Source organism: Hyperolius riggenbachi, chromosome 6 (assembly GCF_040937935.1).
Source record: "Hyperolius riggenbachi isolate aHypRig1 chromosome 6, aHypRig1.pri, whole genome shotgun sequence".
In the NCBI taxonomy this organism is placed as follows: domain Eukaryota; kingdom Metazoa; phylum Chordata; class Amphibia; order Anura; family Hyperoliidae; genus Hyperolius; species Hyperolius riggenbachi.
Genome location: NC_090651.1, coordinates 320,447,333 through 320,474,911, shown reverse-complemented (window position 1 = coordinate 320,474,911; position 27,579 = coordinate 320,447,333). Strand labels below are relative to the sequence as shown.

General features: G+C 47.0%; 1 protein-coding gene across 1 annotated transcript in view; it reads right to left on the bottom strand.

Annotated features, from left to right (window-relative positions):
- Positions 1-17,530: 17,530 nt before the first annotated feature.
- LOC137521725 (interferon regulatory factor 3-like) overlaps positions 17,531-27,579 on the bottom strand; it is a 65,172-nt gene continuing 55,123 nt past the window's right edge. The window contains exons 9-11 of the mRNA XM_068241382.1: positions 23,728-24,093; positions 22,036-22,154; positions 17,531-18,948 (exon numbers count right to left, since the gene is read on the bottom strand). Of these exons, the coding sequence (XP_068097483.1) occupies positions 18,790-18,948; positions 22,036-22,154; positions 23,728-24,093 (644 nt within the window). The 3' untranslated portion in view covers positions 17,531-18,789. The remainder of the gene's footprint in view (positions 18,949-22,035; positions 22,155-23,727; positions 24,094-27,579) is intronic.

Here is a 27,579-nt window from a genome sequence, read left to right as displayed (position 1 = left end):
GTTCTGCGTCTGCACCAGTTGCTATTCCGCCATTAGCCACTGGCCGTGGACACCTTGGCCGCCCAACAGCTGGGAGTCACGCTGCAGAGACACAGCAGCAGCAGCGTGTGGCACTGGCGCAGATGTTCCTCCCACCGCCAGGTCGTAGCCGTCCTATTGAGGAGAAGGACGCAGACTCTGTGGTGGAACTGATGGTGCATGAGCAGGCCACCATTAGCTCTGGAACCAAGTCCTCCACCCCCGCCACCACTCCTGTTCGCAAGAGCAGCAGCAGCCGACTAGTGTTGGGCGAACATCTAGATGTTCGGGTTCGGGCCGAACAGGCCGAACATGGCCGCGATGTTCGGGTGTTCGACCCGAACTCCGAACATAATGGAAGTCAATGGGGACCCGAACTTTTGTGGTTTGTAAAGCCTCCTTACATGCTACATACCCCAAATTTACAGGGTATGTGCACCTTGGGAGTGGGTACAAGAGGAAAAAAAAATTAGCAAAAAGAGCTTATAGTTTTTGAGAAAATCGATTTTAAAGTTTCAAAGGGAAAACTGTCTTTTAAATGCGGGAAATGTCTGTTTTCTTTGCACAGGTAACATGTTTTTTGTCGGCATGCAGTCATAAATGTAATACATATAAGAGGTTCCAGGAAAAGGGACCGGTAACGCTAACCCAGCAGCAGCACACGTGATGGAACAGGAGGAGGCGCAGGAGGAGAAGGCCACGCTTTGTGAGACACAACAACCCCGGCCTTGCATGAGGGCAAGAAGCGTGCGGATAGCATGCTTTGTACCGCCATGCAGTCATAAATGTAATAAAGATAAGAGGTTCCATAAACAAGGACCGGCAACGCTAACCCAGCAGCAGCAGCAGCAGCACACGTGATGGAACAGGAGGAGGCGCAGGAGGAGAAGGCCACGCTTTGTGAGACACAACAACCCAGGCCTTGCATGAGGACAAGAAGCGTGCGGATAGCATGCTTTGTACCGCCATGCAGTCATAAATGTAATAAAGATAAGAGGTTCCATAAACAGGGACCGGCAATGCTAACCCAGCAGCAGCAGCAGCAGCACACGTGATGGAACAGGAGGAGGCGCAGGAGGAGAAGGCCACGCTTTGTGAGACACAACAACCCAGGCCTTGCATGAGGACAAAAAGCGTGCGGATAGCATGCTTTTTACCGCCATGCATGCAGTCATAAATGTAATAAAGATAAGAGGTTCTATAAACAGGGACCGGCAACGCTAACCCAGCAGCAGCAGCACACGTGATGGAACAGGAGGAGGCGCAGGAGGAGAAGGCCACGCTTTGTGAGACACAACAACCCAGGCCTTGCATGAGGACAAGAAGCGTGCGGATAGCATGCTTTGTACCGCCATGCAGTCATAAATGTAATACAGATGAGAGGTTCAATAAACAGGGACCGGAAACGCTAAACCATCCCAGATGTTCATTGGTCATGTTACTTGGTTGGGGTCCTGGAGTGTTGCGTAGTCGTTTCCAATCCAGGATTGATTCATTTTAATTTGAGTCAGACGGTCTGCATTTTCTGTGGAGAGGCGGATACGCCGATCTGTGACGATGCCTCCGGCAGCACTGAAACAGCGTTCCGACATAACGCTGGCTGCCGGGCAAGCCAGCACCTCTATTGCGTACATTGCCAGTTCGTGCCAGGTGTCTAGCTTCATGCCCGGTTTCAGGTCCAGCGGTGCCAGCCACAAATCTGTCTGTTCCTTTATTCCCCTCCAAATTTCCTCCCCTGTGTTCTGCTTATCCCCAAGGCAGATCAGCTTCAGCAACGCTTGCTGACGCATGCCAACAGCTGTGCTGCACTGCTTCCACGATCCTACTGCTGCTGGTGCTGGGTTAGCGTTTCCGGATGAGGTACAGCTTTGAGATGCGTTGGAGGAGAAGGAGTCAGAGAGGTAGGTGCTGCTGTTGTTATCCAGTGGGAGGGACGGCGGTGCAGCTGTTTGCGGCGTGGGCAACACCCGCGCCGTAGCAGGTGAGGAATCGCTGCCAGGCTCCACAAGGTTCACCCAGTGCGCGGTAAGGGAGATGTATCGACCCTGGCCGAACGCACTCGTCCAGGTGTCAGTGGTGAGGTGAACCTTGCAGGCAACGGCATTCTTCAAGCTTCGGGTTATTTAGCTGACCACGTGCTCATGCAACTCAGGCACTGCAGAGCGCGCAAAGTGGTAGCGGCTGGGAACCACGTAACGTGGGATGGCCACTGACATCATGCCCTTGAAGCTGTTTGTCTCCACCACTCGATATGGCAGCATTTCGCAGGCCAGAACCTTGGCTATGCTGGCTGGCTGTTACTGCCACGGCCCGGGGGTCATTTGCTGGCAATTTCCTCTTGCGCTCAAACATCTCAGAGACAGACAACTCAACCGTAGAGCTGCACACCGAAGGGCTGTTGGTTGTTGTGTTTGATGAACACTGGGAGACCTCAAGAGCACTAGTCCGGAAAGTGACAGTGTCAGCATCGTCTGATGTTTGTGAATGTTGTGAACCACGCAATGGCTGGACTACTGCTGCTGCTGAGGCGGGTCTGGTGGTGAGTCTGGTGAACCCAAGGGAGGCAGTGTTGCTGGTGGTACCCTGTCCTGCCGCGTTTGCCCACAGTGTGGGATGTTTGGATAGAATGTGGCGGCTCATGCTGGTGGTGGAGAGGTTGTTAATACTTTTCCCCCTGCTCAGGCGGGTCTTGCACACCTTGCAAATCGCCATGGTAACATCCTCAGTGCAGTCTTCAAAGAAAGCCCAGACTTTGGAGCACCTGCCTTGCTGGCGATTTCTGTTTGCGCCTCTTTTGCCTCTCACTTGAACCATGCTTGCGGTGCCTGAAATTGCGCGCCGCCTACCTTGTGGCACAAGGCGAACTCGTGCAGCAGTGGGTTCCTCAACAGACTCATCTGTGCTGCTGCTACGACGGCGATGTTCTCGTTCACAAACAAAATCTGGGTCTATGTCCACATTGTCCATACCCTCCTCTTCCATCTCCTCAAACTCGTCATATGTCATTGTGGGGGGCCGCCGCCGTGGAGTAGAGCTCCCCAGAACAACCTCTGCGCAGCTCACTCCAACGTCGTCTGGTTATCTGGCAGTTGTGTGCGTGGTGTCGCTGCCGGTTGTGTCAGCTTTGTGCCCACTGGCTCCTTGTAACTGGCTGAGGACTCGGACCTCGTGCGTGATGTGCTGGTGCTGCTTAACCCACTGCTGGACGCTTGAGAGGTCATCCAAGTAATTATCTGGTCCTGTTCTTTTGGATCTGTGAGGGTTGTTGTCCTGGACAACATGGGCGGTATTGAGTGGGTTTTCTTGGGTGCTCCCCTGTGGCCTGTACGTGAACCGTCAGGGGAAACACCTCTTCCCTTGCCCCTCCCTCTTTCACCGGATTTCTTCCTCATTTCACTTATCCTTAAAGTACACGCTGACTGGCAGCAGTACAGTGGCAGTACAGAAATGCTATACAGTGGTGGGTGAGCGGTGTACCACTTTTGTCAGCAGCGACACAGAGCACAATGCTATACAGTGGCGGGTGAGCGGTGTACTACTGTTCCCAGCAGACACAGAGTGGAAGTAAACACAATGCTATATAGTGTGGCTGAGCCGTGTACACAGAGTGGCATTAAACACAATGCTATATAGTCTGCTATATAGTCACCCCGAACAGGGTGATGTTCTGCAGAACCCGAACAGTGGCAAACACTGTTCGCCCAACACTACTGGGAGGGAACGCAGATTTTAGTACCTAAACACACGATACAACATGTTTTCCGGGGTCAGACTCTGAGGCACATACAGATGGTCCCGATCATCATCCTCATCATACAACTCTTCTCCTGAGTCTGACCCACCCACCACCTCTGCCACCCCAACATCCCCAGACACAGACCCCTCATCGTCCTCAACATTAACTTGGGATGCTGGCCTGAGCCAGACCTCCTCCTCCACATCAGGCCCCATCATCTCCTCAATGGCAGCCCTCATTAATCGCTCTGGCGCCGGACCGATGGACACAACGTTCTCCTCCGGGGAGGGCTGCTGCTGACCACTGGCTGCTGGGGTGGATGTTATAGCTTGCGTGGGGCGTTGGCTGTTGCTGTTGTTGGGAGTGCTGCTCACAGCGGAGGTCTCTGGGGAACTCATGTTGAGCTCATATAGTGGTTGACGGTGAGTGGAGTATTACTGATCCCAGCAATATACACACTGACTGGCAGAGTACGCAATGCTATATAGTGTGGCTGAGCGGTGTACACAGAGTGGCAGTAAACACAATGCCATATAGTCTGGCTGAGCGAGCGGTGTACTACTGTTCCCAGCAGAATCAGAGTGGCAGTAAACAATGGTATATAGTCTGGCTGAGCAGTGTACACAGAGTGTCAGTAAACAATGGTATATAGTCTGGCTGAGCGGTGTACACAGAGTGTCAGTAAACAATGGTATATAGTCTGGCTGAGCGGTGTACACAGAGTGTCAGTAAACAATGGTATATAGTCTGGCTGAGCGGTGTACACAGAGTGTCAGTAAACAATGGTATATAGTCTGGCTGAGCGGTGTACACAGAGTGTCAGTAAACAATGGTATATAGTCTGGCTGAGCGGTGTACACAGAGTGTCAGTAAACAATGGTATATAGTCTGGCTGAGCGGTGTACACAGAGTGTCAGTAAACAATGGTATATAGTCTGGCTGAGCGGTGTACACAGAGTGTCAGTAAACAATGCAATATAGTCTGGCTGAGAGGTGTACACAGAGTGTCAGTAAACAATGGTATATAGTCTGGCTGAGCGGTGTACACAGAGTGTCAGTAAACAATGGTATATAGTCTGGCTGAGCGGTGTACACAGAGTGTCAGTAAACAATGGTATATAGTCTGGCTGAGCGGTGTACACAGAGTGTCAGTAAACAATGGTATATAGTCTGGCTGAGCGGTGTACACAGAGTGTCAGTAAACAATGGTATATAGTCTGGCTGAGCGGTGTACACAGAGTGTCAGTAAACAATGGTATATAGTCTGGCTGAGCGGTGTACACAGAGTGTCAGTAAACAACGGTATATAGTCTGGCTGAGCGGTGTACACAGAGTGGCAGTAAACACAATGCTATATATAGCGTGGCTGAGCGAGGTGCACAGTGGCAGTACACACAATGCTATATTAGTCAGGCTAAGCCGTGTACACAGAGTGTCAGAAAACACAATGCTATATATAGCGTGGCTGAGCGAGGTGCACAGTGGCAGTACACACAATGCTATATATAGCGTGGCTGAGCGAGGTGCACAGTGGCAGTACACACAATGCTATATTAGTCAGGCTAAGCCGTGTACACAGAGTGTCAGAAAACACAATGCTATATATATAGCGTGGCTGAGCGAGGTGCACAGTGGCAGTACACACAATGCTATATATAGCGTGGCTGAGCGAGGTGCACAGTGGCAGTACACACAATGCTATATATAGCGTGGCTGAGCGAGGTGCACAGTGGCAGTACACACAATGCTATATATAGCGTGGCTGAGCGAGGTGCACAGTGGCAGTACACACAATGCTATATTAGTCAGGCTAAGCCGTGTACACAGAGTGTCAGAAAACACAATGCTATATATATAGCGTGGCTGAGCGAGGTACACAGTGGCAGTAAACAATGCTATATATAGTGTGGCTGAGCGAGCGGTGTACTACTGTTCCCAGCAGCGACACACAATGACTGGGGGGGACCCTGGCTAGCGTGGCTGGAGAGCGAACTACCCTGCCTGCCTACCCAAAGCTAAACCCACAGACAAATGGCGGAGATATGACGTGGTTCGGGTATTTATTTACCCGAACCACGTGACCGTTCGGCCAATCAGAGCGCGTTCGGGCCCGAACCACGTGACCCGTTCGGCCAATCACAGCGCTAGCCGAACGTTCGGGGAACGTTCGGCCATGCGCTCTTAGTTCGGCCATGTGGCCGAACGGTTTGGCCGAGCACCGTCAGGTGTTCGGCCGAACTCGAACATCACCCGAACAGGGTGATGTTCTGCAGAACCCGAACAGTGGCGAACACTGTTCGCCCAACACTACAGCCGACCAGCACTGCCTGGGTAGGAGAAGGAGGAGTGCAGTTCTCCAGCCCCAGCGGACGACACCAGCACCCTGTCAATCAGCACCTTCTTATCCCCAAGCACAGCGGGGTTATGGAGTGCTGATGCGGCAGAATTGGAGGAGGAAGGAATGCTCATGGGCACTTTGGGGGATGATGCTTTGGACAGTCAGACAGTGGTGACTGTCCATCCGCCCATGCATGCAGAAGGGGAGTTTGTGGGATCCCAGCAGGACATGTTTGCGGAGGGGGAGGATGATGATGACAGAGTGAAGGACAGAGACTGGGTGCCAGGTCCTGGGAGTGGGGATGTCATCAGCTCTGAGGAGGAGAAGGAGGATGCGTCTGTGGGCCTTGCTAGAAGGATCAGCATCGCAGGCATGGGCAGGATCACAAGTGGGCGTGGTATGCAGGCCACACAGCGTGCTGATCCGGAGACGAGTTCTGCCAGTGCCACCACCAGCTGCACCAAGAACCCCCCCCCCCCCCCCCCAACCACCACAGGGAAACCAGCGGCAGCAGCACCTTCCAGCCGAAGGGGCAACTTCACCTCCCCAATTTGGAATTATTTCACCCTGCCATATGTGGAGTGCAAGTATGCCACCTGCAACCAGTGCCACCAGCAGCTCAGCAGAGGGAAGGAGCCCTCTGCGTACGGCACCACCTCTCTGGTCAACCATCTGGCATGGAAACACTTTCATGAGCAGGAGGAGTTCATGAAGTTGAAGGAAGCTGGCAGTGGCAGACCCGCCACCACTGCGAAGCCGTCGGCAGCAGCCACCCGCCCTCCTCCACCTCCTCCAGCAGCACCAGCAGGAGTGCGTCAGAAATGCACTGCTCCTCCTCCCTCTGCAACTCCTGCCGCCGACACTGAGGCCTGTTCTGGCAGCCAGTCCTCAGTGGCCTCCTCTGCTCCCTCCACTGATTCCCGTGTCAGCAAAAGGCGTCGCCAGACCCTGCTCAGCGACACATTCCAGGGGGTGGTCAGGGTTCTGCCTCCCAGCAGCCGTCGCGTGCGTCAGCTGAACGGCTTGCTGGCAAGGGCCATGTGCTCCCAACTCCTGCCTTATTCCCTTGTGCAGGAGGGGAGCGACATGCGTGCGCTCCTGATGTGTGCAGCCCCCGATTGGCCAATCCCCAGCCGACATTATTTCGCACGCACGGCCATCCCTGCACTTCACCGCTCTGTGATGGCCAACGTCGGGAGAGGGCTGGAGCACGCGGTGGGTCAACGGGTCCACGTCACCATGGACTCGTGGAGCAGCCGGTTTGGGACAGGCCGCTATCTGTCCTTCACCGTGCATTGGGTTAGCTTGGTGGAAGGGGGTGAGGAGGGGGGAGCAGCATCGGGCACTGTCAGAACAGCAGCAGCAACAACGCAGTGGGTGGTGCCACCATGCAGGGTCAGCGGAATTGCAGCAGGTTTCTCTGATCCGCTTCCTTCTTCCGGCACACCAGCCCAAACCCCCCGCCTCAGCAGCAGCGTGAAGCCTCGCCACTGCCAAGCGCTGCTGGAATTGGTCAGCCTGGGGAAGACCAAACTGACGGCGAACCATGTCCTGGCCAAACTCCGAGAGCAGGAGAGGAATTGGCTGACCCCCAGAGGCCTCAGAGTCGGAGAGGTGGTGTCCGACAATGGGGCAAACCTTGTTGCTGCCATCAACAAGGGAGACCTGACCCACATCCCCTGCCTGGCGCACGTCCTAAACCTGGTAGTCCAAAAGTTCCTGCGGACCTACCAGGGGATGGACCGACTCCTTGAGGCGGCAAGGAAGGTTGTGCATCATTTCCGGCACTTGCCTGCAGCCGTAGCGAGCCTGGAAGAGGTGCAGGAGGAGCTGCACCTGCCACAGCACCGGCTCATGATCAATGTTCCAACTCGCTGGAACTCCACCCTGGCGATGTTGGAGCGTCTCGTCGAACAGAGGCAGGCTGTGAGCCAGTACGTTGCACGAGCAACAGTTGCCGCCATCACTGCAACTGGGCGTGCTGCCACCAACCTCCCGTCCATCATCTCCACCGAGGACTGGGGGCACATGCAGCAGGTGTGCTCAGTCCTGGCACCCTTCCTGCAGGCCACCAACATTGTAAGCAGGGACCATGCAATGGTGTGCGAGTGGGTCCCCTTGGTGTGTGTGCTGGACAGGGCCCTGTATGCACTGCTGGAAGAGGGAGTGGCAGCCTTGGACCAGCAGGAGCTGCAGGCAGCTTCACAGGCCACCTCTGAGGAGGAGGGCTTGGAGTTGGTGGAGGTCCCCGACCTTGCTGCTGATGAGGGGGAGCAGAAGAGCGCAGCTGGACTGGTGCGGGGGTGGAGAGGATGAGATGCAGGAGGCAGAGGAAGAGGAAGACAGCACTGTCGGCTCTGGGGCTGCCGATGATGTGCCAGCAGACGTGGCCAGACTCTTCCCAATGGCAGCGCACATGCTGAGGTGCCTGCGCACGGACCCAAGGGTCATCCAGATGAAGAAGAGGGAGGACATCTGGATCTGCATGATGCTGGACCCACGTCTGAAGGGGAAGCTCAGCCAGTTCCTGCCTGCAGGAGGAGACCGTGCGCAACAAATGAGGGATTTGCAGCTGTCCCTTGTTGAGCGCTTGGAGGAAGCCTTCTCTCAGCCATCCACCCCCACTGTCCAGCCAGCAAAGAGGCAGCAGCAGGTGCCTGCATCCACCACAGACCTGCTGTCTCTGACCAACAAGCTCTACATGAGTGTAGAGCTGCCAAGGACTAGAGAGGAGGTGCCTGCAGCAGCATCCTTCTCCGGTCACAGACAGCGCTTGACCCGCATGGTGGCTGACTACATGGGGTCCTTCAGCGGGCTTGACAGCGTTGCCCCTGTTGATCCCATGGAGTATTGGGTCATGCACCTGGCGATCTGGAGCGAGCTTGCGCAGTACGCCCTGGAAGTGCTCTCCTGCCCCCCTTCCAGCGTACTTTCAGAGCGTTGCTTCAGTGCAGCCGGTGGAGTCGTCACTGAGAAGCGATCTCGTCTGTCTCAGAAGTCTGTGGACAGACTGACGTTTCTCAAAATGAACCAGGCTTGGGTGGAAGGCGAATTCCTGGCCCCTGTTGTCGGCGAGAGGGGGACATGAAGTGGCGCGCACACACATTACACCTGCTGCTGTATTTCTTCCTGCTGTCTGTGTCTCCACTGCCAGGGAACGCATTACAAGGTGCTGCTGCCCATTCGCCAACAGCTATTACGCTCAAAAATAGCTGCCTGCATTATTTTGAGAGAAAAAAAATTGTAATTATTTTAGAGGTGTCCGGGTTGAAAACTGAGCTGACCCAATTGTGTATTGGACACACGACCGCTGTCTGGAACCTCATGCTGTGTATTTACGGCCCTGGAACCACCGCTAGGACCCAGGGCCTATTATGTCTCGCTGCCTGCCCTCCTGCCTGCTGCCAAATGCCAGTCTGCCACACACACTCATCCTCCTCACGCTGCCTGCTGCTGTATTTTCTCCTGCTGTCTGTGTTTCCACTGCCAGGGAACACATTACAAGGTGCTGCTGCCCATGCGCCACCGGCTATTACACTCAAAAATAGCTGCCTCTCTGCCTGCATTAATTTGAAAAAAAAAATTGTAATTATTTTGGAGGTGTCCGGGTTTAAAACTGTGCTGTCCCAATTGTGTATTGGACACAATGTGGGCTTTACGACCGCTGTCTGGAACCTCATGCTGTTTATTTACGGCCCTGGTACCACCGCTAGAAACCAGGGCCTATTATGTCTCGCTGCCTGCCCTCCTGCCTGCTGCCAAATGCCAGTCAGCCACACACACTCATCCTCCTCACGCTGCCTTCTGCTGTATTTCCTCCTGCTGTCTGTGTTTCCACTGCCAGGGAACATATTACAAGGTGCTGCTGCCCATGCGCCACCAGCTATTACGCTCAAAAATAGCTGCCTCTCTGCCTGCATTAATTTGAAAAAATAAAAATAAAAAATTGTAATTATTTTAGAGGTGTCCGGGTTGAAAACTGTGCTGTCCCAATTGTGTATTGGACACAATGTGGGCTTCACGACCGCTGTCTGGAACCTCATGCTGTGTATTTACGGCTCTGGAACCACCGCTAGGAACCAGGGCCTATTATGTCTCGCTGCCTGCTGCCAGTCTGCCACACACACTCATCCTTCTCACGCTGCCTGCTGTTGAATTTCCTCCTGCTGTCTGTGTCTCCACTGCCAGGGAACACATTACAAGGTGCTGCTGCCCATGCGCCAACAGCTATTACGCTCAAAAATAGCTTCTTCTCTGCCTGCATTATTTTGAAAAAAAAATTGTAATTAATTTAGAGGTGTCTGGGTTGAAAACTGTGCTGTCCCAATTGTGTATTAGACACAATGTGGGCTTCACGACCGCTGTCTGGAACCTCATGCTGTGTATTTACGGCCCTGGTACCACCGCTAGGAACCAGGGCCTATTATGTCTCGCTGCCTGCCCTCCTGCCTGCTGCCAAATGCCAGTCTGCCACACGCACTCATCCTCCTCACGCTGCCTGCTGTTGTATTTCCTCCTGCTGTCTGTGTCTCCACTGCCAGGGAACACATTACAAGGTGCTGCTGCCCATGCGCCAACAGCTATTTCGCTCAAAAATAGCTGCCTGCATTATTTTGAAAAAAAAAATTGTAATTATTTTAGAGGTGTCCGGGTTGAAAACTGTGCTGTCCCAATTGTGTATTGGACACAATGTGGGCTTCACGACCGCTGTCTGGAACCTCATGCTGTTTATTTACGGCCCTGGTACCACCGCTAGGAACCAGGGCCTATTATGTCAGTCAAATCACACTGCCTGACACACACTACTCCTCCTCCTGTAGCTGCATTGAGCTTCTGCTGTCTGTGTGCTGCTACCACTGCCAGGGAGAACAGAAGAAGAACTATTTTCTGCTGCCACCTGCCCACCCACTCTTCTACCGGCAGCTATTACCACACTACAACCTGCAACTACTTCCTCCTCCTGCTGATGTCTGTGTTTTACCACCACCAGGGTACACAGAAAAAGGTGCTGTGGCTTGCAATGTGCCACTACCTACCTATTATGCCATCAACACAAATATAACTATGGTGTTATTAAAATAAAATATTTCCACAAATGAAGTAAAAAAAAAATATTACAAAAGAAAGGAAAACCAAGACACATAATATAATGATAGAGAAGAAGAGGAAGAAGAAGATATAGAAGAAGAAGAGGAAGAAGAAGAAGATATAGAAGACGAAGACGATATAGAAGAAGAAGATGAAGATATAGAAGAAGAAGAAGATATAGAAGAAGAAGAAGATATAGAAGAAGAACGAGAAGGAGAAGAAGATATAGAAGAAGAAGATATAGAAGAAGAAGAAGAAGAAGATATAGAAGAAGAAGATGAAGATATAGAAGAAGAAGAAGATATAGAAGAAGAAGAAGTTATAGAAGAAGAACGAGAAGGAGAAGAAGATATAGAAGAAGAAGAAGATATAGAAGAAGAAGAAGAAGATATAGAAGAAGAAGATATAGAAGAAAAAGAAGAAGATGTAGAAGAAGAAGAAGATATAGAAGAAGAAGATATAGAAGAAGAAGAAGAAGATATAGAAGAAGAAGAAGAGGAAGAAGATATAGAAGAAGAAAAAGATAATTGAAGAAGATACAAGAAGTAGAAGATGAAGAAGATTTGAGTAGAAGAAGATATAGAAGAAGAAGAAAAAGAAGAAGATATAGAAGAAGATGAAGACGACGTAAATGAAGACTTCCTACTTACAACCATTTTGGACACACCTTCTCATGCAAACACTTTTCATGAAGTTAATTTACTATTTTTGATACCTTTTTTATAACTACTACATCACCACATAATCACTTGATGTTTTTCTTCATAAAAAAGGTGGTTTCATGGATCATTGACCTCCAATTCAAGTTTTAAAAGCTATTTAAGGCCATCTCAAATATTTTACTTGAATACAGACTCGGATAGTGACGTTGGATATCCGAGGTCGAATCGGATATTCGATTAACTCGAATATCGAACTTCGAGATGAATTTCGGATAGTTTACTATCCGAATTCGACCAAACTCGAATAGGATAATGTGGTATCCGATCAACACTGGTGTAGACTAATTAAGTGCAGGGGCATAACTAAAGGGGAGCAGTACCAGCGATCGCAGGGGGCGCCAGAGGTGTGGAGGTCCCGCAACTACTAACCTTCCCTTCCTCCGATAGGATGGACTATGCTTCAGATCCGGTGTTTTTGTGGCCAAACTCGTTATGTGAATATCATGATGATCACACTTGTTTTATGACGCTTGTGAGGCCTCTTGCACACTACAAGCGATTCCGATTTTTTTATACAATCCAATTTTCGATTCCAATTTAAAAATGTAGCAGCATGCAGTGCTTTTTTTTAATCGGAATAAAAAATCGGATTGTATAAAAAAAAAATCAGAATCACATGTAGGGCTTGATTCACTAAACTGTGATCACTCAAACATCACACCTTATCAAAGATATCACACCTTATCAAAGTTAACATGCCTTATCAGAGTAGCATAGCGAGCGCTACAAACTTATGCCTGCTAATTGGCAATGGCACTCGTCCTGCCCTGAGCCCCTGCGGGTTCATAGTGCTTGCCATGCTACTCTGATAAGGCATGTTAACTTTGATAAGGTGTGATATCTTTTCATAAGGTGTGATATCTTTGATAAGGTGTGATTTTGATAAGGTGTGATATCTTTTCATAAGGTGTGATATCTTTGATAAGGTGTGATATATTTAATAAGGTGTAATATATTTGATAAGGTGTGATATCTTTGATAAGGTGATATCTTTTCATAAGGTGTGATATCTTTGATAATGTGTGATATATTTGATAAGGTGTGATATATTTAATAAGGTGTGATATCTTTTCATAAGGTGTGATATCTTTGATAAGGTGTGATATCTTTTCATAAGGTGTGATATCTTTGATAAGGTGTGATATCTTTTCATAAGGTGTGATATCTTTGATAAGGTGTGATATCTTTGATAAGGTGTGATTTTGATAAGGTGTGATATCTTTGATAAGGTGTAATTTTGATAAGGTATGAGATCTTTGATAAGGTGTGATATCTTTTCATAAGGTGTGATATCTTTGATAAGTGCTTGGAAGAACAAAGAGAAATCGAGAGCCCAATATGGTGTAGTATTGTTAAGTTGGTTGTGGTTTAAAGCAAAATATTATATTTAGAAATACTCACAAACATGGGTTACCCATAGGCAACCACTTCAAGTGCAGGTGGGGAGTATTAGAACCTGACCTCACTCAGGTTATTAAGATGTCGCTCTCTATAGATAGGAAACGGGGTAGCACCCCTCCACCGAGGGTGGAATCAAGATTTCAGCAAGGCTTGGTGTACAGAGGCTCCAGAGTAGAATAAAAATGTTTAAAAAACGTCTAAAAGAGGGGGATGTTCAGGTGGACTTACCTCCCTCAAAAATATAGAACTCAATTGAGTCACAATATATCAATACAAAAAAACGTTTTATTTAACTCCACTTAGTGCAACGCGTTTCGCAGGTGTGGTTCTGTTTCATCAGGCAAACAGGAGTATAACTCAATGGGTCTAGATGCAGAAGTCCATCCACAGAGGCGCTCACTTCTGCATCTAGACCCATTGAGTTATACTCCTGTTTGCCTGATGAAGCAGGACCACACCTGCGAAACGCGTTGCACTAAGTGGAGTTAAATAAAACGTTTTTTGTATTGATATATTGTGACTCAACTGAGTTCTATATTTTTGAGGGAGGTAAGTCCACCTGAACATCCCCCTCTTTTAGACGGTTTTTAAACATTTTTATTCTACTCTGGCGCCTCTGTACACCAAGCCTTGCTGAAATCTTTGATAAGGTGTGATATGTTTTCATAAGGTGTGATATTTTTTCATAAGGTGTGATATCTTTGATAAGGTGTGATATCTTTGTTAAGGTGTGATATATTTTCATAAGGTGTGATATATTTTCATAAGGTGTGATATCTTTGATCAGGTGTGATATTTGAGTTATCACGGTTTAGTGAATCAAGCCCTTAGTGTGCAAGAGGCCTGAGATGGGCCCCAAGGCCATGAAGTGCACCAAGGGGGAGGCAAGGGAAGGGGTGTGAACATTGGGGGGCCTCATCAAAGTTTAGCGGGTGGCCCCATGAATTGTGGTCACGTCCCTCATTAAGTGCTATGTTATGTTTATAAAAACTGGCTGAATTTGTAAAGACGTGATCTTGTAAGTTGTAAAATGCTGTTTTTCTATCTTGCCACAATAAAAAGATTTAAAAACACACACACAAAAAATACAAGAAATGACAGAACAAAAAAAAGTACAACATCATTTTTATTTTACACATACGGTATATGGATTTAGCATGACTTTTTTTTTTTACATTTTGTCCATAAGTTACAAAAAAACATCTATGGTATGGCCATCAAAAGACTTTGCCTAGGCGGTGAAGTTCAAGGTCTTTATCACAGGAGCATTGTGGGAAGTTACAGTATGTCATCTGCAACAGGCACTCTTTGCTTCCAGAGAAAGGGACTTAGGCACTTCAGCTGTACATATTATGAGGAGGAAGATGCTAGCGCAAAGCAAAGGACAAAATATATATATATACAGTATCAATATAGCAATAATTTGTAGGTTTCAAGTAACCTCCCAGAAAGAGGCAAGAAACACAAGGACACTGGGATCCCAGCACAATGTAGTAGATGCTGTGAGGACAGATGAGATAGAATGAATAGATGGTACTCACAAACCCAATTAGCAACCACTGGTACACACCACGCAATTTTCACTTCAGATCCTATTCGATCAAATCAATATTCAGATCTGACATCGATTAGCTACAGAAGAAAGCTACTGTAGTGTACACATGTATGTGATTTTTTTTGATTACGATAAGATTTCCCATCATTTTTCCAATTGATATCGGTCAAAAATGAATCGGAAGGACATACACACAGGGCGAAAGCCAGTATTTCAATTGACATTTTTTTCCACCGTGTGCGATCTGCTTCTGATCCAGAAGGAGATTATTTTTGAAAATGGAACTGGTTGCTGGCAATCAGCAGGCTGTGTACTTTTTGGCCTGATCCAATCATTTTCTCATTCGGAAGTAGGATTTAAAATAAAAATTGCATGGAGTGTACCAGAATTGAAAATACGTGGGGAAGGTCCACACCCACTTGGGTCTGTGTAGATTCCAGTCTCTTTCTTCCCCCTCAACCAAAAAAAAAGCAACAACCAAAAAAACAACTTAATTTTATTAAAGACCCATAAAAATCTAAACCTTCCAATAGAGGTAGATACTAGGCAATGATAAACAGGAAGCACCCATTGTATCATAAGATATGTAAGATACCGCCAAAAAGCAACAACTGGCATATGTAAACATACATCCACTCACCACACAGACAATGGATTTGGGGAAGTACCTTCCACTTACACAATAAAGTACCTGGTGGTCAGTGGTAGCACCTTGAAATATGCCACTTGTGCGTTGTGGAGGTGAGCTACTCTGTTTATCATTGTTTTAAACCAAACACAGTATGATGGTTTATTTTGGTAAACAACATTACAGGTTATTTTTAATGGCTAGCCAGACTTTCTTTAGCTGGGTTTTCTTAAGGCCTCTTTCACATCTATCAATGCGTGCAGGAGCCGTTTCCTGCATGCGTTATATGCCCTGCGGTGTGTCGTCGGGAATCTGCGGTGTGACACAATCAGCGGCGGCAGCTATTAATTGAACCCGACCAAAAACATCAACGCTCCCGGGTGCATCGAACCGCAACGCACCAAAACGCAGCGTCGGGTGTGAAAGGTAAAATGAAAGTCTATGGACTTTCATTTTACCTTAGTTAACGCAAAGAATTGCCTCTGCCTCTGGTGTGAAAGAGCCCTTAACCTCCCTGGCGGTCTATTAAAACCGCCAGGGGGCAGCGCAGCACTTTTTATTTATTTATTTATTTTTTAATCATGTAGCTAGCCTAACGCTAGCTACATGATAGCCGCTGTGCAGCGGCATCCCCCAAACCCCCTCCGATCACCTCCGGCGATCAGCCCAAACAGGAAATTCCATTCAGAATGGGATCTCCTGTTTGGCTTCCCCCGTCGCCATGGGGCTTCCCCGTCGTCATCAGGAGTCCCGATCCACCCCTCAGCGCTGTCTGGCGCTGATAGGCAAAACGGCGCTGAGCGGCGGCAATCGGGAAGTACACGCAGCTAGCAAAGTGCTAGCTGCGTGTACCAAAAATAAAATTATGCAAATCGGCCCAGCAGGACCTGAGAAATCCTCCTGCGTGGCATAGCCCGACCTAAGGTCGGGCTTACCACCAGGGAGGTTAAGGAAACGTCCAAGCTCCCCTATAAAAAATGACATCTACTTACCCGGGGCTTCTTCCAGCCCCTAGCAGTTGATCTGTCCCTCGCCGCAGCTCCGCTTCCAGACGGAGGCCAGGGGCCCCCTCTGTTAGCAATGGCGACCTCGCCAGGTGGGGATCTTCTGCGTCTGCGTGAGAACTGCTCGGATATTTCCTTTAAAAAGTCTGATCACTCTGAGGCCTTGTTCACATTGCGTCCGGCTCACGTGTCCGTCCGCGTTGGGCTGTTTTTGAGGTGTCTTTTTTTTCCGATTCCCGGTGCTTGGGTGGGCGATTTGTTTTTGTGCTTAGCGGTTTTCTAAGCGTTTTTTCGAAGCAGTTTTGTAATTCACTCCCTGGCGTAAGTCTTTGACTCTTTGACCCGGGAAAAAATAAATACAATGTATTTATTCTTAAAAACGCGAACGCAATAGCTACACAAAGCTATTTTGTGAGTGTTTTGCGTTTCTCCTATACTTTCCATTGAGGCAAAATCGCCTCAAAAATGTCCCAAGCACCGCTTTACTGAACTGACAGCGCACAACCCGCGCTGATGTGAACCTTCTCATAGACATTGATTGCACAAGCTTTTGGTGGGCGATTTTAAAAATCGCCTACATGTAAAAAAAAACCCCGAAAACGCCTCCAGTGTGAACGAGGCCCTGGAAGTCACTGCAATACAAAACAAGATGAACCATGTCTGCTGAACTAACATGATTTCAATCATCCAATATTTAAAGGACACCTGGAGAGAAAGGAATTTGGAGGCAGCCATATTTATTTCCTTTTAAACCAATTGCCTGGTGGTCCTGCTGATCTTTCTGGTCACTAGTGCCTGAATAAACCATGTGAATAATACAGTCAGACTTGAACCGAAGCAGGTGATCTTCATGCTTTTTCTGGGTCTATGGCTATAAGTATTAGAGGCAGAGGATCAGCAGGGCAGCCAGGCAACTGGTATTGTTTAAAAGGGGGGAAAAATAGTTCAGCCTCCATATCCCTTTCACCTCAGGTTCCTGAAGTGAGAGGGGTATGGAGGCTGCCATATTTATAAGCAATACCAGTTGCCTGGCTAGCCTGCTTTTCCTCTACCTCTAATACATTTAGCCATAGACCCTGAACAAGCATGTGGCAGATCAGGTGTTTCTGACATTGTCAGATCTGCCAAGATTAGCTTCATGCTTGTTTCTGGTATGTAATTCAGACACTACTGCAGCCAAATAGCTCAGCAGGACTGCCAGGCAACTGGTATTGCTTATAAATATGGCAGCCTCCATACCCCTCTCACTTCAGTTGTCCTTTAAATAGTACTAGTATAGCAGGCTAGTTTAGTGACAAAGCCACTGAGGTAGTTGCCTTGGGCCTCATAGCTTAGACATGCTCAGGTCTGTAGTCTACACAGATGTAGAACCATTATTTCCAATGAAAGATGGCAATACACTTATTGTTTTTTTTTTTCATCGATACCCGTCTGATTCGACCATTTGATTGAATCCGCTAGAAATCGATGCCACAAAGGATACTCGCATTTGGTTTCTGGCCAATTGCGGTCGACTGCGCAGGACGGAAGATTGTAATTGATTGGTGGCAAATTGGTAGCGCGTCGCTACCGCTGTTCAATTTGATGACTGATTAATCTACTCTCACCTATTCACGGCGCTGTCCCAATCTCATCTCTCCCCGCTGGCTGCTTCTTCCTCTCTTGAGTCTCCCGGCACCTGTATGATGTCCCAAATGCTAGAGACCAAATACCAGAGGCCTCTAGTGGTCACGTATGGTAGTGCCTCTAGTGTCTGTCCTCTGCATTACATCACACATGCGCCCCGAGACTCAGGAGTGAAGAAACAGCGCCTGGCGGGGAAACACAGACCAGGACCACACGGTGTACAGGTAAGATTAGGCTTTGGCTTCACGGCACGGCAATGGGGGGAGGGGCCTCAGAGAATCGGCAAGCGCACACCGATTTTGTAAAATTTCATGCTGAAATTTATTTAAAATGTGTGTGTAGTGTGTGGAGGGATTTGAATAGATAGATCCCTCTCTCTTCAGATAATTATAGGAGAGGGATCTCTCTGTTGGCCAGTGTATCTAGAGCCGGATTATCCACAAGGATTATCCACAAGGCAATCCTAGGCAGTTGCCTAGGGCCTAGAGAGAGTCAAGGGCCTGGTTGATGCTATCCCCCACCAAATCTTACTAAAGCCAGATGACCATCACTGGAAGGCAAGAACTGCCATCTCCTCTAGTGCCCCATTTCATCTAAATCCTTTGCTGTGTGTATTGATCAGTGTATGGCCACCTAAACAAAACCAAGACAATTAAACAGGCTCCAGCTAAGCTCACTCCATCCTGTCCTCAAACTCTCTCAGGAAGCTGAGTATATCGCTTGTGCTGCGCAGGGAGTCGGAGATTTGCAGGTTGATATCGCTGCTGCGTAAGGACGAGGCTCCATTGCTATAACTCATCTGATGAAGCAGCTGCATTGAAATGGGAGTGACCTATTAAAGAATGAAACGCAAGAAGTCAATCAGAATCAATACTATCAAAATCCCTCCCTGATCCTTTGTACCTCTTCGCCTGAAACCCGACCTATATGAATGACACGGGGGGTTTACTTCATCCAATCACCACCTTAGTTGCACTTAAAGCGGTATTGTCACCATAAAAATCTAATTTCAACAGCAACTGGTCTGAGTGTATTAATAAGATGCTAATCCTGCATTCAAAACTAGCAAAACTTTTTCTGCTGTTATGGTTTGTAGTTATCATATACTTTAGGAGCACTGGCTCTAGTGCCAAACAGTGCCAAAGAGTTGAATGCTGGGAGTTCTTTTTATCTATAATATATTCCTCCTCTTCCATTTATTTCCCTGCCTAGCTGCTTATCAGAAACACCCTCTGAATACTTGTGTTTACAAGCAAGGCTTAGGTGACTCAGTGATTGTATAAATAAAAAAAAAAGACAGTGCAGTTGTTAGTATACACCTCAGTGGGGTTAGCATGGGTGTCGCTTGTTCTTTAAAGTGTACCTGAGATGGAGCAGGAGAGAAAAATTATACATACCTGGAGCTTCCTCTGGCCTGATAGCTCCCTCAACGTCCTCCACCACCTCTCCGTTCGTCTGCAAACGGCTCCGGTAAGTCCGCCTATTTGGGGAAATATGTGCATGTTCGGCCTGGCCATGTGCGCCCCCATCGCGCTCCTGTAGCCAGGAGAGTTCTGCGCCTGCGCAGTACAACTGCACAGGCACAGAATGCTCCCGTCCAGATCTGCGCAGACTGGCCACGACTGGGCCAATTACGAACAAACGGAGAGGCAGGGGAGGGGCTATCAGGCCGGAGGGAGCTGGAGGAAGTCCCAGGTATGTATAACTTTTCTCTCCTGCCCCATCTCAGGAATACTTCAAAGAACCACTTGCTCCACAAAAAGAATAAAAAAAATAAGACAGTAGACCAAATGAACAGAAATAATTAACATTACGGTGCCCATACACAGTACAATCAAAACATTCGATTTTCCCATTTATTTGACCAAAAAGATTAAATCTAATGAAAGTTGAAAATAATCTTTTTTTCTTATTAAGAAAAATGAATGATTTTCCTGTTTTTTCTATTAAAATCTGATCTGACATGTTGGGAAAATCTTCATATTCGATCAAGCTGAATGAATGAATGAAATTATCTAATAAAACATTTAAAAAATGTACCACGTATGGCCACCATAAGTCAGAATACTCTGCAGAAATTAAAAGATGATTAGGATATATTTCTTGTTTAAAGGGGAACTGATGTAAGAGGTATACAGAGGCTGCCATATTTATTTCCTTGTAGTAATCAATACCAGTTGCCTGGCAGCCCTGCTGGTCTATTTCTCTGCAGTAGTATCTGAATCACACCAGAAACAAGCATGCCGCTAGTCTTGTCAGATCTGACTTAAAAGTCTGAAACACCTGATCTGCTGCATGCTTGTTTAGGGGCTATGGCTAATAGTATTAGAGGCAGAGGATCAGCAGGAGGGCCTGGCAACTGGCATTGCTTAGATGGAAATAAATATGGCAGCCTCCATATACCTCTCACTTCAGTTGTCCTTTAAAATAAAGTTCTGTAAAGACTTGCAACCATGTATTTCCTACACTATTGAGGACTTATCTAAGGATCTTAACTTTACTGCACTGCACCGAAATGAGGCCTTTCTTCTGCTGACAAAGCTCTCTGCTCCTGCCAGCAGGTGGAACTCTAAGCAAATACCACAGTTTTGTTACCTTTATATTTAGTTTTTTTCCTCATCAAAAACGTATCTTTTGAAAGAACAAAATCTTTAGTACCAAACCTAATAAATACTAAAACAAAAATATAAAAATGACTATACTCTACATTGCCTTCAAAGCAGACTCTTCAAACCCTTGCACAGCATACAATAAAAAGTCTTTATTCCACAATTAGTTGCTGAAGAAATTCACTGCTCTGTGTTCTGTGTTTGTTTAACCAGATCAAAGTATCTAATTAGTTCTTATCTTTAGCTGTGAATAGACTGCAGGAGCTCTGCCATCCTCTGCCTTGGCTGTCTCCTCAAATAATAAATACTGAGGCTTAAAGGACAACTGAAGTGAGAAGAATATGGAGGCTGCCATATGTATTTCCTTTTAAGCAATACCAGTTGCCTGGCCCTGGATATCCTGCTAATCCCCTGCCTCTAAGGGTAGGAACACACTAGGCAGAATCACATATGTGTTTTCCACTATGTGCTATGGAAACGCATATGCAATTCTGCCTAGTGTGTTCCTGCGCTGATACTTTTAGCCATTGACCCTGAACAAGCATGCAGCAGATCAGGTGTTTCTGACATTATTGTCAGATAAGACAAGATTAGTTGCATGCTTGTTTCTGGTGTGATTCAGACACTACTGCAGCCAAATAGACAAGCAGGGCTGCCAGGCAACTGATATTGTAAAAAAGGAAATAAATATGGCAGCCTCCATATGCTTCTCACTTCAGTTGTCCTTTAACCCTTTCAGTGCTCCTTGGAAAGTCAATCCAAGTTGAAACTTCAGGATTTTTTTTCTTTTATGATTTTCAACAAATTGTAATGAAGAAATGTTTTTTCCATAAAGCTGTGACTACACTTTTAGAGCAGAGAAGTTCTCACTTTTGTTACACTTTAATGAGAACCTGAGATGAGAGCCCCCTTCGGCCTGATCGCTCCCTCGATGCTGTCCGCCACCATCTGCAGCCTCCACAATTCAGGCCCGGTAATTTGGTCAGTCGGGGCCAGTCGGCGCAGGCGCAGTCCAGCCATGCGCACTCCCCCATTGGGCTCTCGCTGCCGGGAACATACTGTGCAGGAGCAGAACTCTTCCGGGGACGAGAGCATGATGGGACGAACGCACAGCTAGGCCGCGCATGTGCAGTAAGCCCCCGACTCCCCAAAATCACCGGGCCGGATTGTGAAGGCTGCAGGCAGCAGAAGAGAAGGACTGTATGGGACAAATCAGCGTGAAGGGGGCAGAAGGAAGCCCAGGTATGTATCTTTTCTTCCTCTCAGGTTCTCTTTAAGGTAAGAGAAAGTTCCACAATACAAGGACCCACCTGCACCATGATTAGTTTCTCCTTCCATGAATAGCCATCCGGCCACAATTCTCCAAGGCAAATCCAGATGTCGTATTGTGGAGATTCTCTCCTTTTCTGTTCTATGAATGCTATCAGTTCTGTTGGGAAGAGAAAGTAACAAAAGGTCAACGAAAAGCTTCTCTTTCAGCACACAAATGTCATATCATCACAGGCTAATGCTACGTACACACATGCGACAACGATCGTTCGTTGAGAACGACGAACGAACTTTTAATTGATGAAAGAACGACCTGAGTAAAGTTAGTTTTTAAAAGTGTGTAACGATCTGATCGTTAGAACAAACGTTACATCACGTAAAGCAACTATTGCGCCTGCGCATAAAAATGAAAAGTTCCATGGAGAAATTGCGAAATGCGCATGTCAAGCCTAGTACGAACGACCGTTTCCAACGATGTACTACTTTTGCAAACGATCGTCGTTGGTTAAAATCCGCCGAGACAGAACTTTCTTTTGCAGCGATTTGGCTCGTTCGTCGTTTGCCTTAATAGTCGGTGGTTCGTTTTTTGTAACGATCGTCGTTGGTAAAGATCGGGGAACGATCGTTACAAACGACTATAGTCGCATGTGTGTACGCACCTTAACGCTAGTAAATTCCAGAACAATTTTCACCTTTCAGCGCTCTTCCCTTTCATTCGCCAATAACTTTATCATTACTTATCACACCAAAATGATCTATATCTTGTTTTTTTTCCGTCACCAATTAGGCTTTCTTTGGATGGTACATTTTGCTATAAATTATTTTATACTAAATGCATTTTTGCAGAAACAATAAGAAAAAAAATGGAAAAAATAATTATTTCTCAGATTTCTGCCATTACAGTTTTAAAATAAAATGTGCTACTGTAAGTAAAACCCACATATTTTATTTGCCCATTTGTACAGGTTATTACAACATTTAAATTATGGCCCTAGTACAATGTATGGCAAAAATATTTTATTTGGAAATAAAGGTGAATTTTTTTCAGTTTTGCGTCTGTCACTAATTACAAGCTCATATATGCAGGATATATAAAAGTAATATACCCTCATGCCATACATAGTAAAAAAAAAAGTCCCTAACGTAACTATTTATGTAATTTTTTTCAAATGTCATTCTTTATTTGTCTTTTAATTTGGTAATTGGGGGGGGGGGGGGTTAATTTATTTTTATTTAGTAAAATGTAGTGTAAAAGGTGTATTCTTACTTTTGTATGTATTTTTTTTTTTTTACCACTAGGTTCACTAGACTAGTGTCACCTGAAACAGCACACAGACAGTGTTATTATAGCAAAGATCATTGGCTTCTCGTTGCAGCCATGATCTTTCTCTTACAGGTACTTTGATTGGTTCAGGCAACACTTCTACCCTATTACCAATCATGGCTCTATGGGTTCTGATGGGTAAGCACAGCAGGGGGGGACGCGCGGTCCACAAATGCAGCCTACAGCAATGTCGATTGTGTAGGAAGTGGCCAGTATCTGAGTTCCTGACCAGGTAGTTTCACAGTCAATTATTAATAAAACTGAGCTTATCACAAATCTTCTAAATAAATAAAAAACAAGTGTCTACATGGTTCTCGGAAAACATTGGCGCTTACAGTGGGATTTCTTGGAAAACATTTGCAATTACAATGAGATGACAAAGTTGTTCAGAAATGATTCCATCTCGTACCTTTGACAAACTGCTGGAAATTGTACAGCACAGAGTAGGAGTCTTTGCTTATCTGGTTGGGTTGGGTGGTTGGTGGCGAGTCAGTCATACTCCAGTAGCTCCTGCACTTGCCCAGCCTTTTAGCACAGATGCTGCCATTCTGAACCTCCACCAGTGTCCCATGTTCCAGGTTCTGTAAAAGTTCCTTGATTTTACTCCCTACTTTGAGGTCGCTGATCGCGGTATGGGGCGGCAGGGCTACGTCCTGCAAATAGGCTTCTGGGTTGTTTTGTGGCTTGGAAGTGAGGCGGAAGCCACGAGGGTTGGTCACATGGACGCTCCCCACCAAATTTTTCCGGTAATATATCTTCACTTCAAACTGTGTCTCTGTAGGTAACAGAAGGTGAAAAATAACTTAATGACGCATTTTAAAGTGCTTGCCCAGTAGTAATAATTTATTGCAGTTCATTATTCAGGGGCGTAGCAATAGCCATAGCAGCCATAGCAGTTGCTATTGGGCCCTGGAGCAGACAGGGCCCAGGTGGTACTTGATCTGTTCACTATTAAACTTTCTTGTTCTGTCACCCTCTAAATTTTGTCTCAGTGTCCATGTATTATATGCAGTGTAGATTGCATGAGAATATAAATTGCTCAACTAAAGGTAGCCATCCATCTAGCGATTCTGATTCAATCAACAAAGCGATCGACTTTAATAAGGAATCGACTTCAGTATGGTTGATCGAAAACACTACAAATGATATCCTATGAGATTCACTTCACTAATCAATCTGACCAATGTTGTGTCTCCATGCTCTGAATGCAAAAAAAAAAATCAAAAAAAAATCGAATAACGTGAGCAGTAGCCAATTCCTGTGCAATTGACTGATATATTGCATCCTGCTCGATCGACTAAGCTGGTCGATTCGACATAAAATCAGCCACTTTTCATCATTGGGAATTCTGGAACACACTCGATTCCCTCTCAATCCTATAAAATTATCAAATCGAATGGTCAATTGTACAGCCAAATCGCTAGATGTATGGCCACCTTAACTCATATCCATAGGGTAGGGGCAGGTGGCAACAGGAAGTAGCATGAAGTACTTAGAGATCGGAGACCTCCGCGGTGGATGCTGCCGCCGCTGCTGCCAGTGATAGATGCTGGAGGGGGAGCGCTGAGAGGAGAGCCCGAGGTGAGGGAGGGGGGGGACTGTCGCCCCTCCCTGCTGATGTCTAATGCTCTCCCCTCATGCTGCGACCCCTCCTGCCCCCCCAAAACGACCTTGAGTGAGCCCCAGAAGGGCCCCAGGCCCCTCCGCTGGTGCAGTGGCTGCATCCGCTGTTGTTATGCCCCTGCTCCAGAGTATTGGGCTAAATCAGGGTGAGAAGCAGGGCTGTGTGGCTTTTCCTATTGGCTGTCTGCTACATCTGTCAATGTTACTGCATGGAGAGTGTGAGGTACCAGCTGCTCAGAGCTGGAGGTAAATACCGAACATTTTTATTTGATTTACTGAATGCTTCAGATGTTGTGAATTGCAATTTGACATTGTTTTAGGTATTTACCACACAAATTGGTAATTTACCTCATTTGTCAGTAATTTTACCTTTCAGTGCGGTAATAGGTTTAGTGAATTGGCATTTGGCAAGGTGATCGCTAAAATCAGCTGTTTTCCGTACTACCAAATGCGGTAATGCTTAACCTCCCTGGCAGTAATCCCGAGCTATGCTCGGGCTAGCCGCCGGGAACTCTATGCAGACTTGCAGAGTATAATGCGCAGCGGGCGTTTTTACTCACCACCCAGACGTCGGCAGCCGTTCTCCTTCCTGTCCTCCGAGGCTCTGAATCACTCTGGTGAGATCCCCGCCATCGATCGCACCACAGAGTTACAGCGCCACCCGGAGGACAAAGGTAAAACTGCAGCGCTGGAGCCCAGAGAGGTGAGTGAGACCAGGGGCTGCTGCAGAGACTCTGGTGGCATGATTTTTTTCCCCCTGATTTTAGGGTCTGAAACGTTTTAGAAAGACCCTAAAATCTATAAATAATCATACTGCTAAGGAGATTAATGAATTGAAGCCTAGGGAGGGAGGAATAATAGACATACGCGCCTCCTCTTCTCCTCTCACAGACTTATGTTTGCAGTGAGATCTTCATGCACTTGTCCATCTCTGCTCCTTAAGGTCACTGTTCTGGTGATTGGATAGCAGCCCCCCTGTCAGTCGAAGCTGCTCCACAGAACTGAGTACAAGAAGGAAGGAGACTTGGAGCAGTTTTGAAATTCTGAGTTTTTCACCATGAGGTCAGGACAGTGACACTGAAAGTCAATGGGTTTAGAAAAGGAGAAGCAAGGATCAGAGAAAGCCTTGCCGGAAAGGGCGGTATCACCTTTGCTCCCCATGTTTGTGTTACAGTTTGCCCAGAATTCAGCTTAAAGCTCATGTGGTGACAACAGAGCTCCTGGGCAACTTCCCTGACGCTCTCTAGACTGGAAACAGAAAAAATGGGCGCATGCGGCAAGTGGACTAATTGGGCACCCGCCGTGCCCGATAGATAGGTAGAATATATGTGTGTATATATATATATATATATATATATATATATATATATATATATATATATATATATATATATATATATGAGAGCGCATGGCGGGTGCCCAAATGCCAATATTTAGCAGCACCCAATATTTGACTTTTTTTTACTATTATTGTTATCTACAGATGCAATGCGATTCGATCTGGCTCCATCTGATGCATGGCTACCTTAAAGAAACAGTATTGGTTACCGTGTTTTTTTTTTAAATTGAGATAGGAAATGTTTGGGAAGTGCTGCTAAGTACTGGTGTATACATTTGAATTGTTATCTCTTTGTTTACTGTTTCCTTCCACACTTTTCTGATGGCAAATCTGATGGCGAAATGAACCCTGAGGGGAGGGGGAATTCCCTCACACTTTATCTGTTGATCCTGTGTGTGTGAGAGAAAGCTCTGTCTGGCTCTGTCTGTCTCTGACTAAGCTCTCTGCAGAGAGAAGAGGAAATGCTTCTTAGGTGCAACATAAACATTTGTAATTGTGTGTGTGAAACCTGACAGGTTTTTAATGCTTCAATATTACAGTGTTCTTAGCACGTCAGACTGCAGAGATTCATACCTTTGCAAATAAGACTTTCTAAATGTAGCTAAAATCTACACACAATGAATAAGGGTCGGTTCAGACTTGTTGAAAAACGTATCCGTGGCTCCGCTTTTTGACCCGAATCAAAACCAGAGCCACGGATACCAATGTTAAAAATAGCAGCCGTCTTCACCCAATTAAAAAACTGATCCGTGGGTGATCCAGGGATCAGTTTTAAAAACTGAACGGCAAGTCCCGACAAAGTCTAGACTTCACGGACCCCGGATGGGACTTCATAGAGCCCAGATACATGGAGGGGTAGTGGCAGGCAATGCAAAAGCAGATCTCCTTCTAAACAGACGCAGGAATGAAGGCTGATCCGGATTGCCTACTGCCTGCTCCTCCCCTCAAAGTCATAGGTGCCTCCTGATAGGCTGGGGGAAGCAGCCAGGAAAGGGGGGAGTGGGCACAGTGGCGGGAAGGGGGGGTTGGAACCCCCCCTCCCTCACCTGGGACCCCCTTTCCCCGCTTCCCTCCAGCTAGTTTCTTTTAAAATCAATCCGGCGGCGAGTGGGGAACCCACTCACTTCCTTCCATTCCACCGCTCGCCGCGTCACTTCCTGCAATGCCACCCTCTGTACTTCAGCGGGCAGCATTGCAGGAAGTGACCCAGCAAGCGGTGGAACAAGGGAGTAAGCTCTCCGCTCGCCGCTGAATTGATTTTAAAGGAAACTAGCTGGAGGGAAGCGGGGAAAGGGGGTC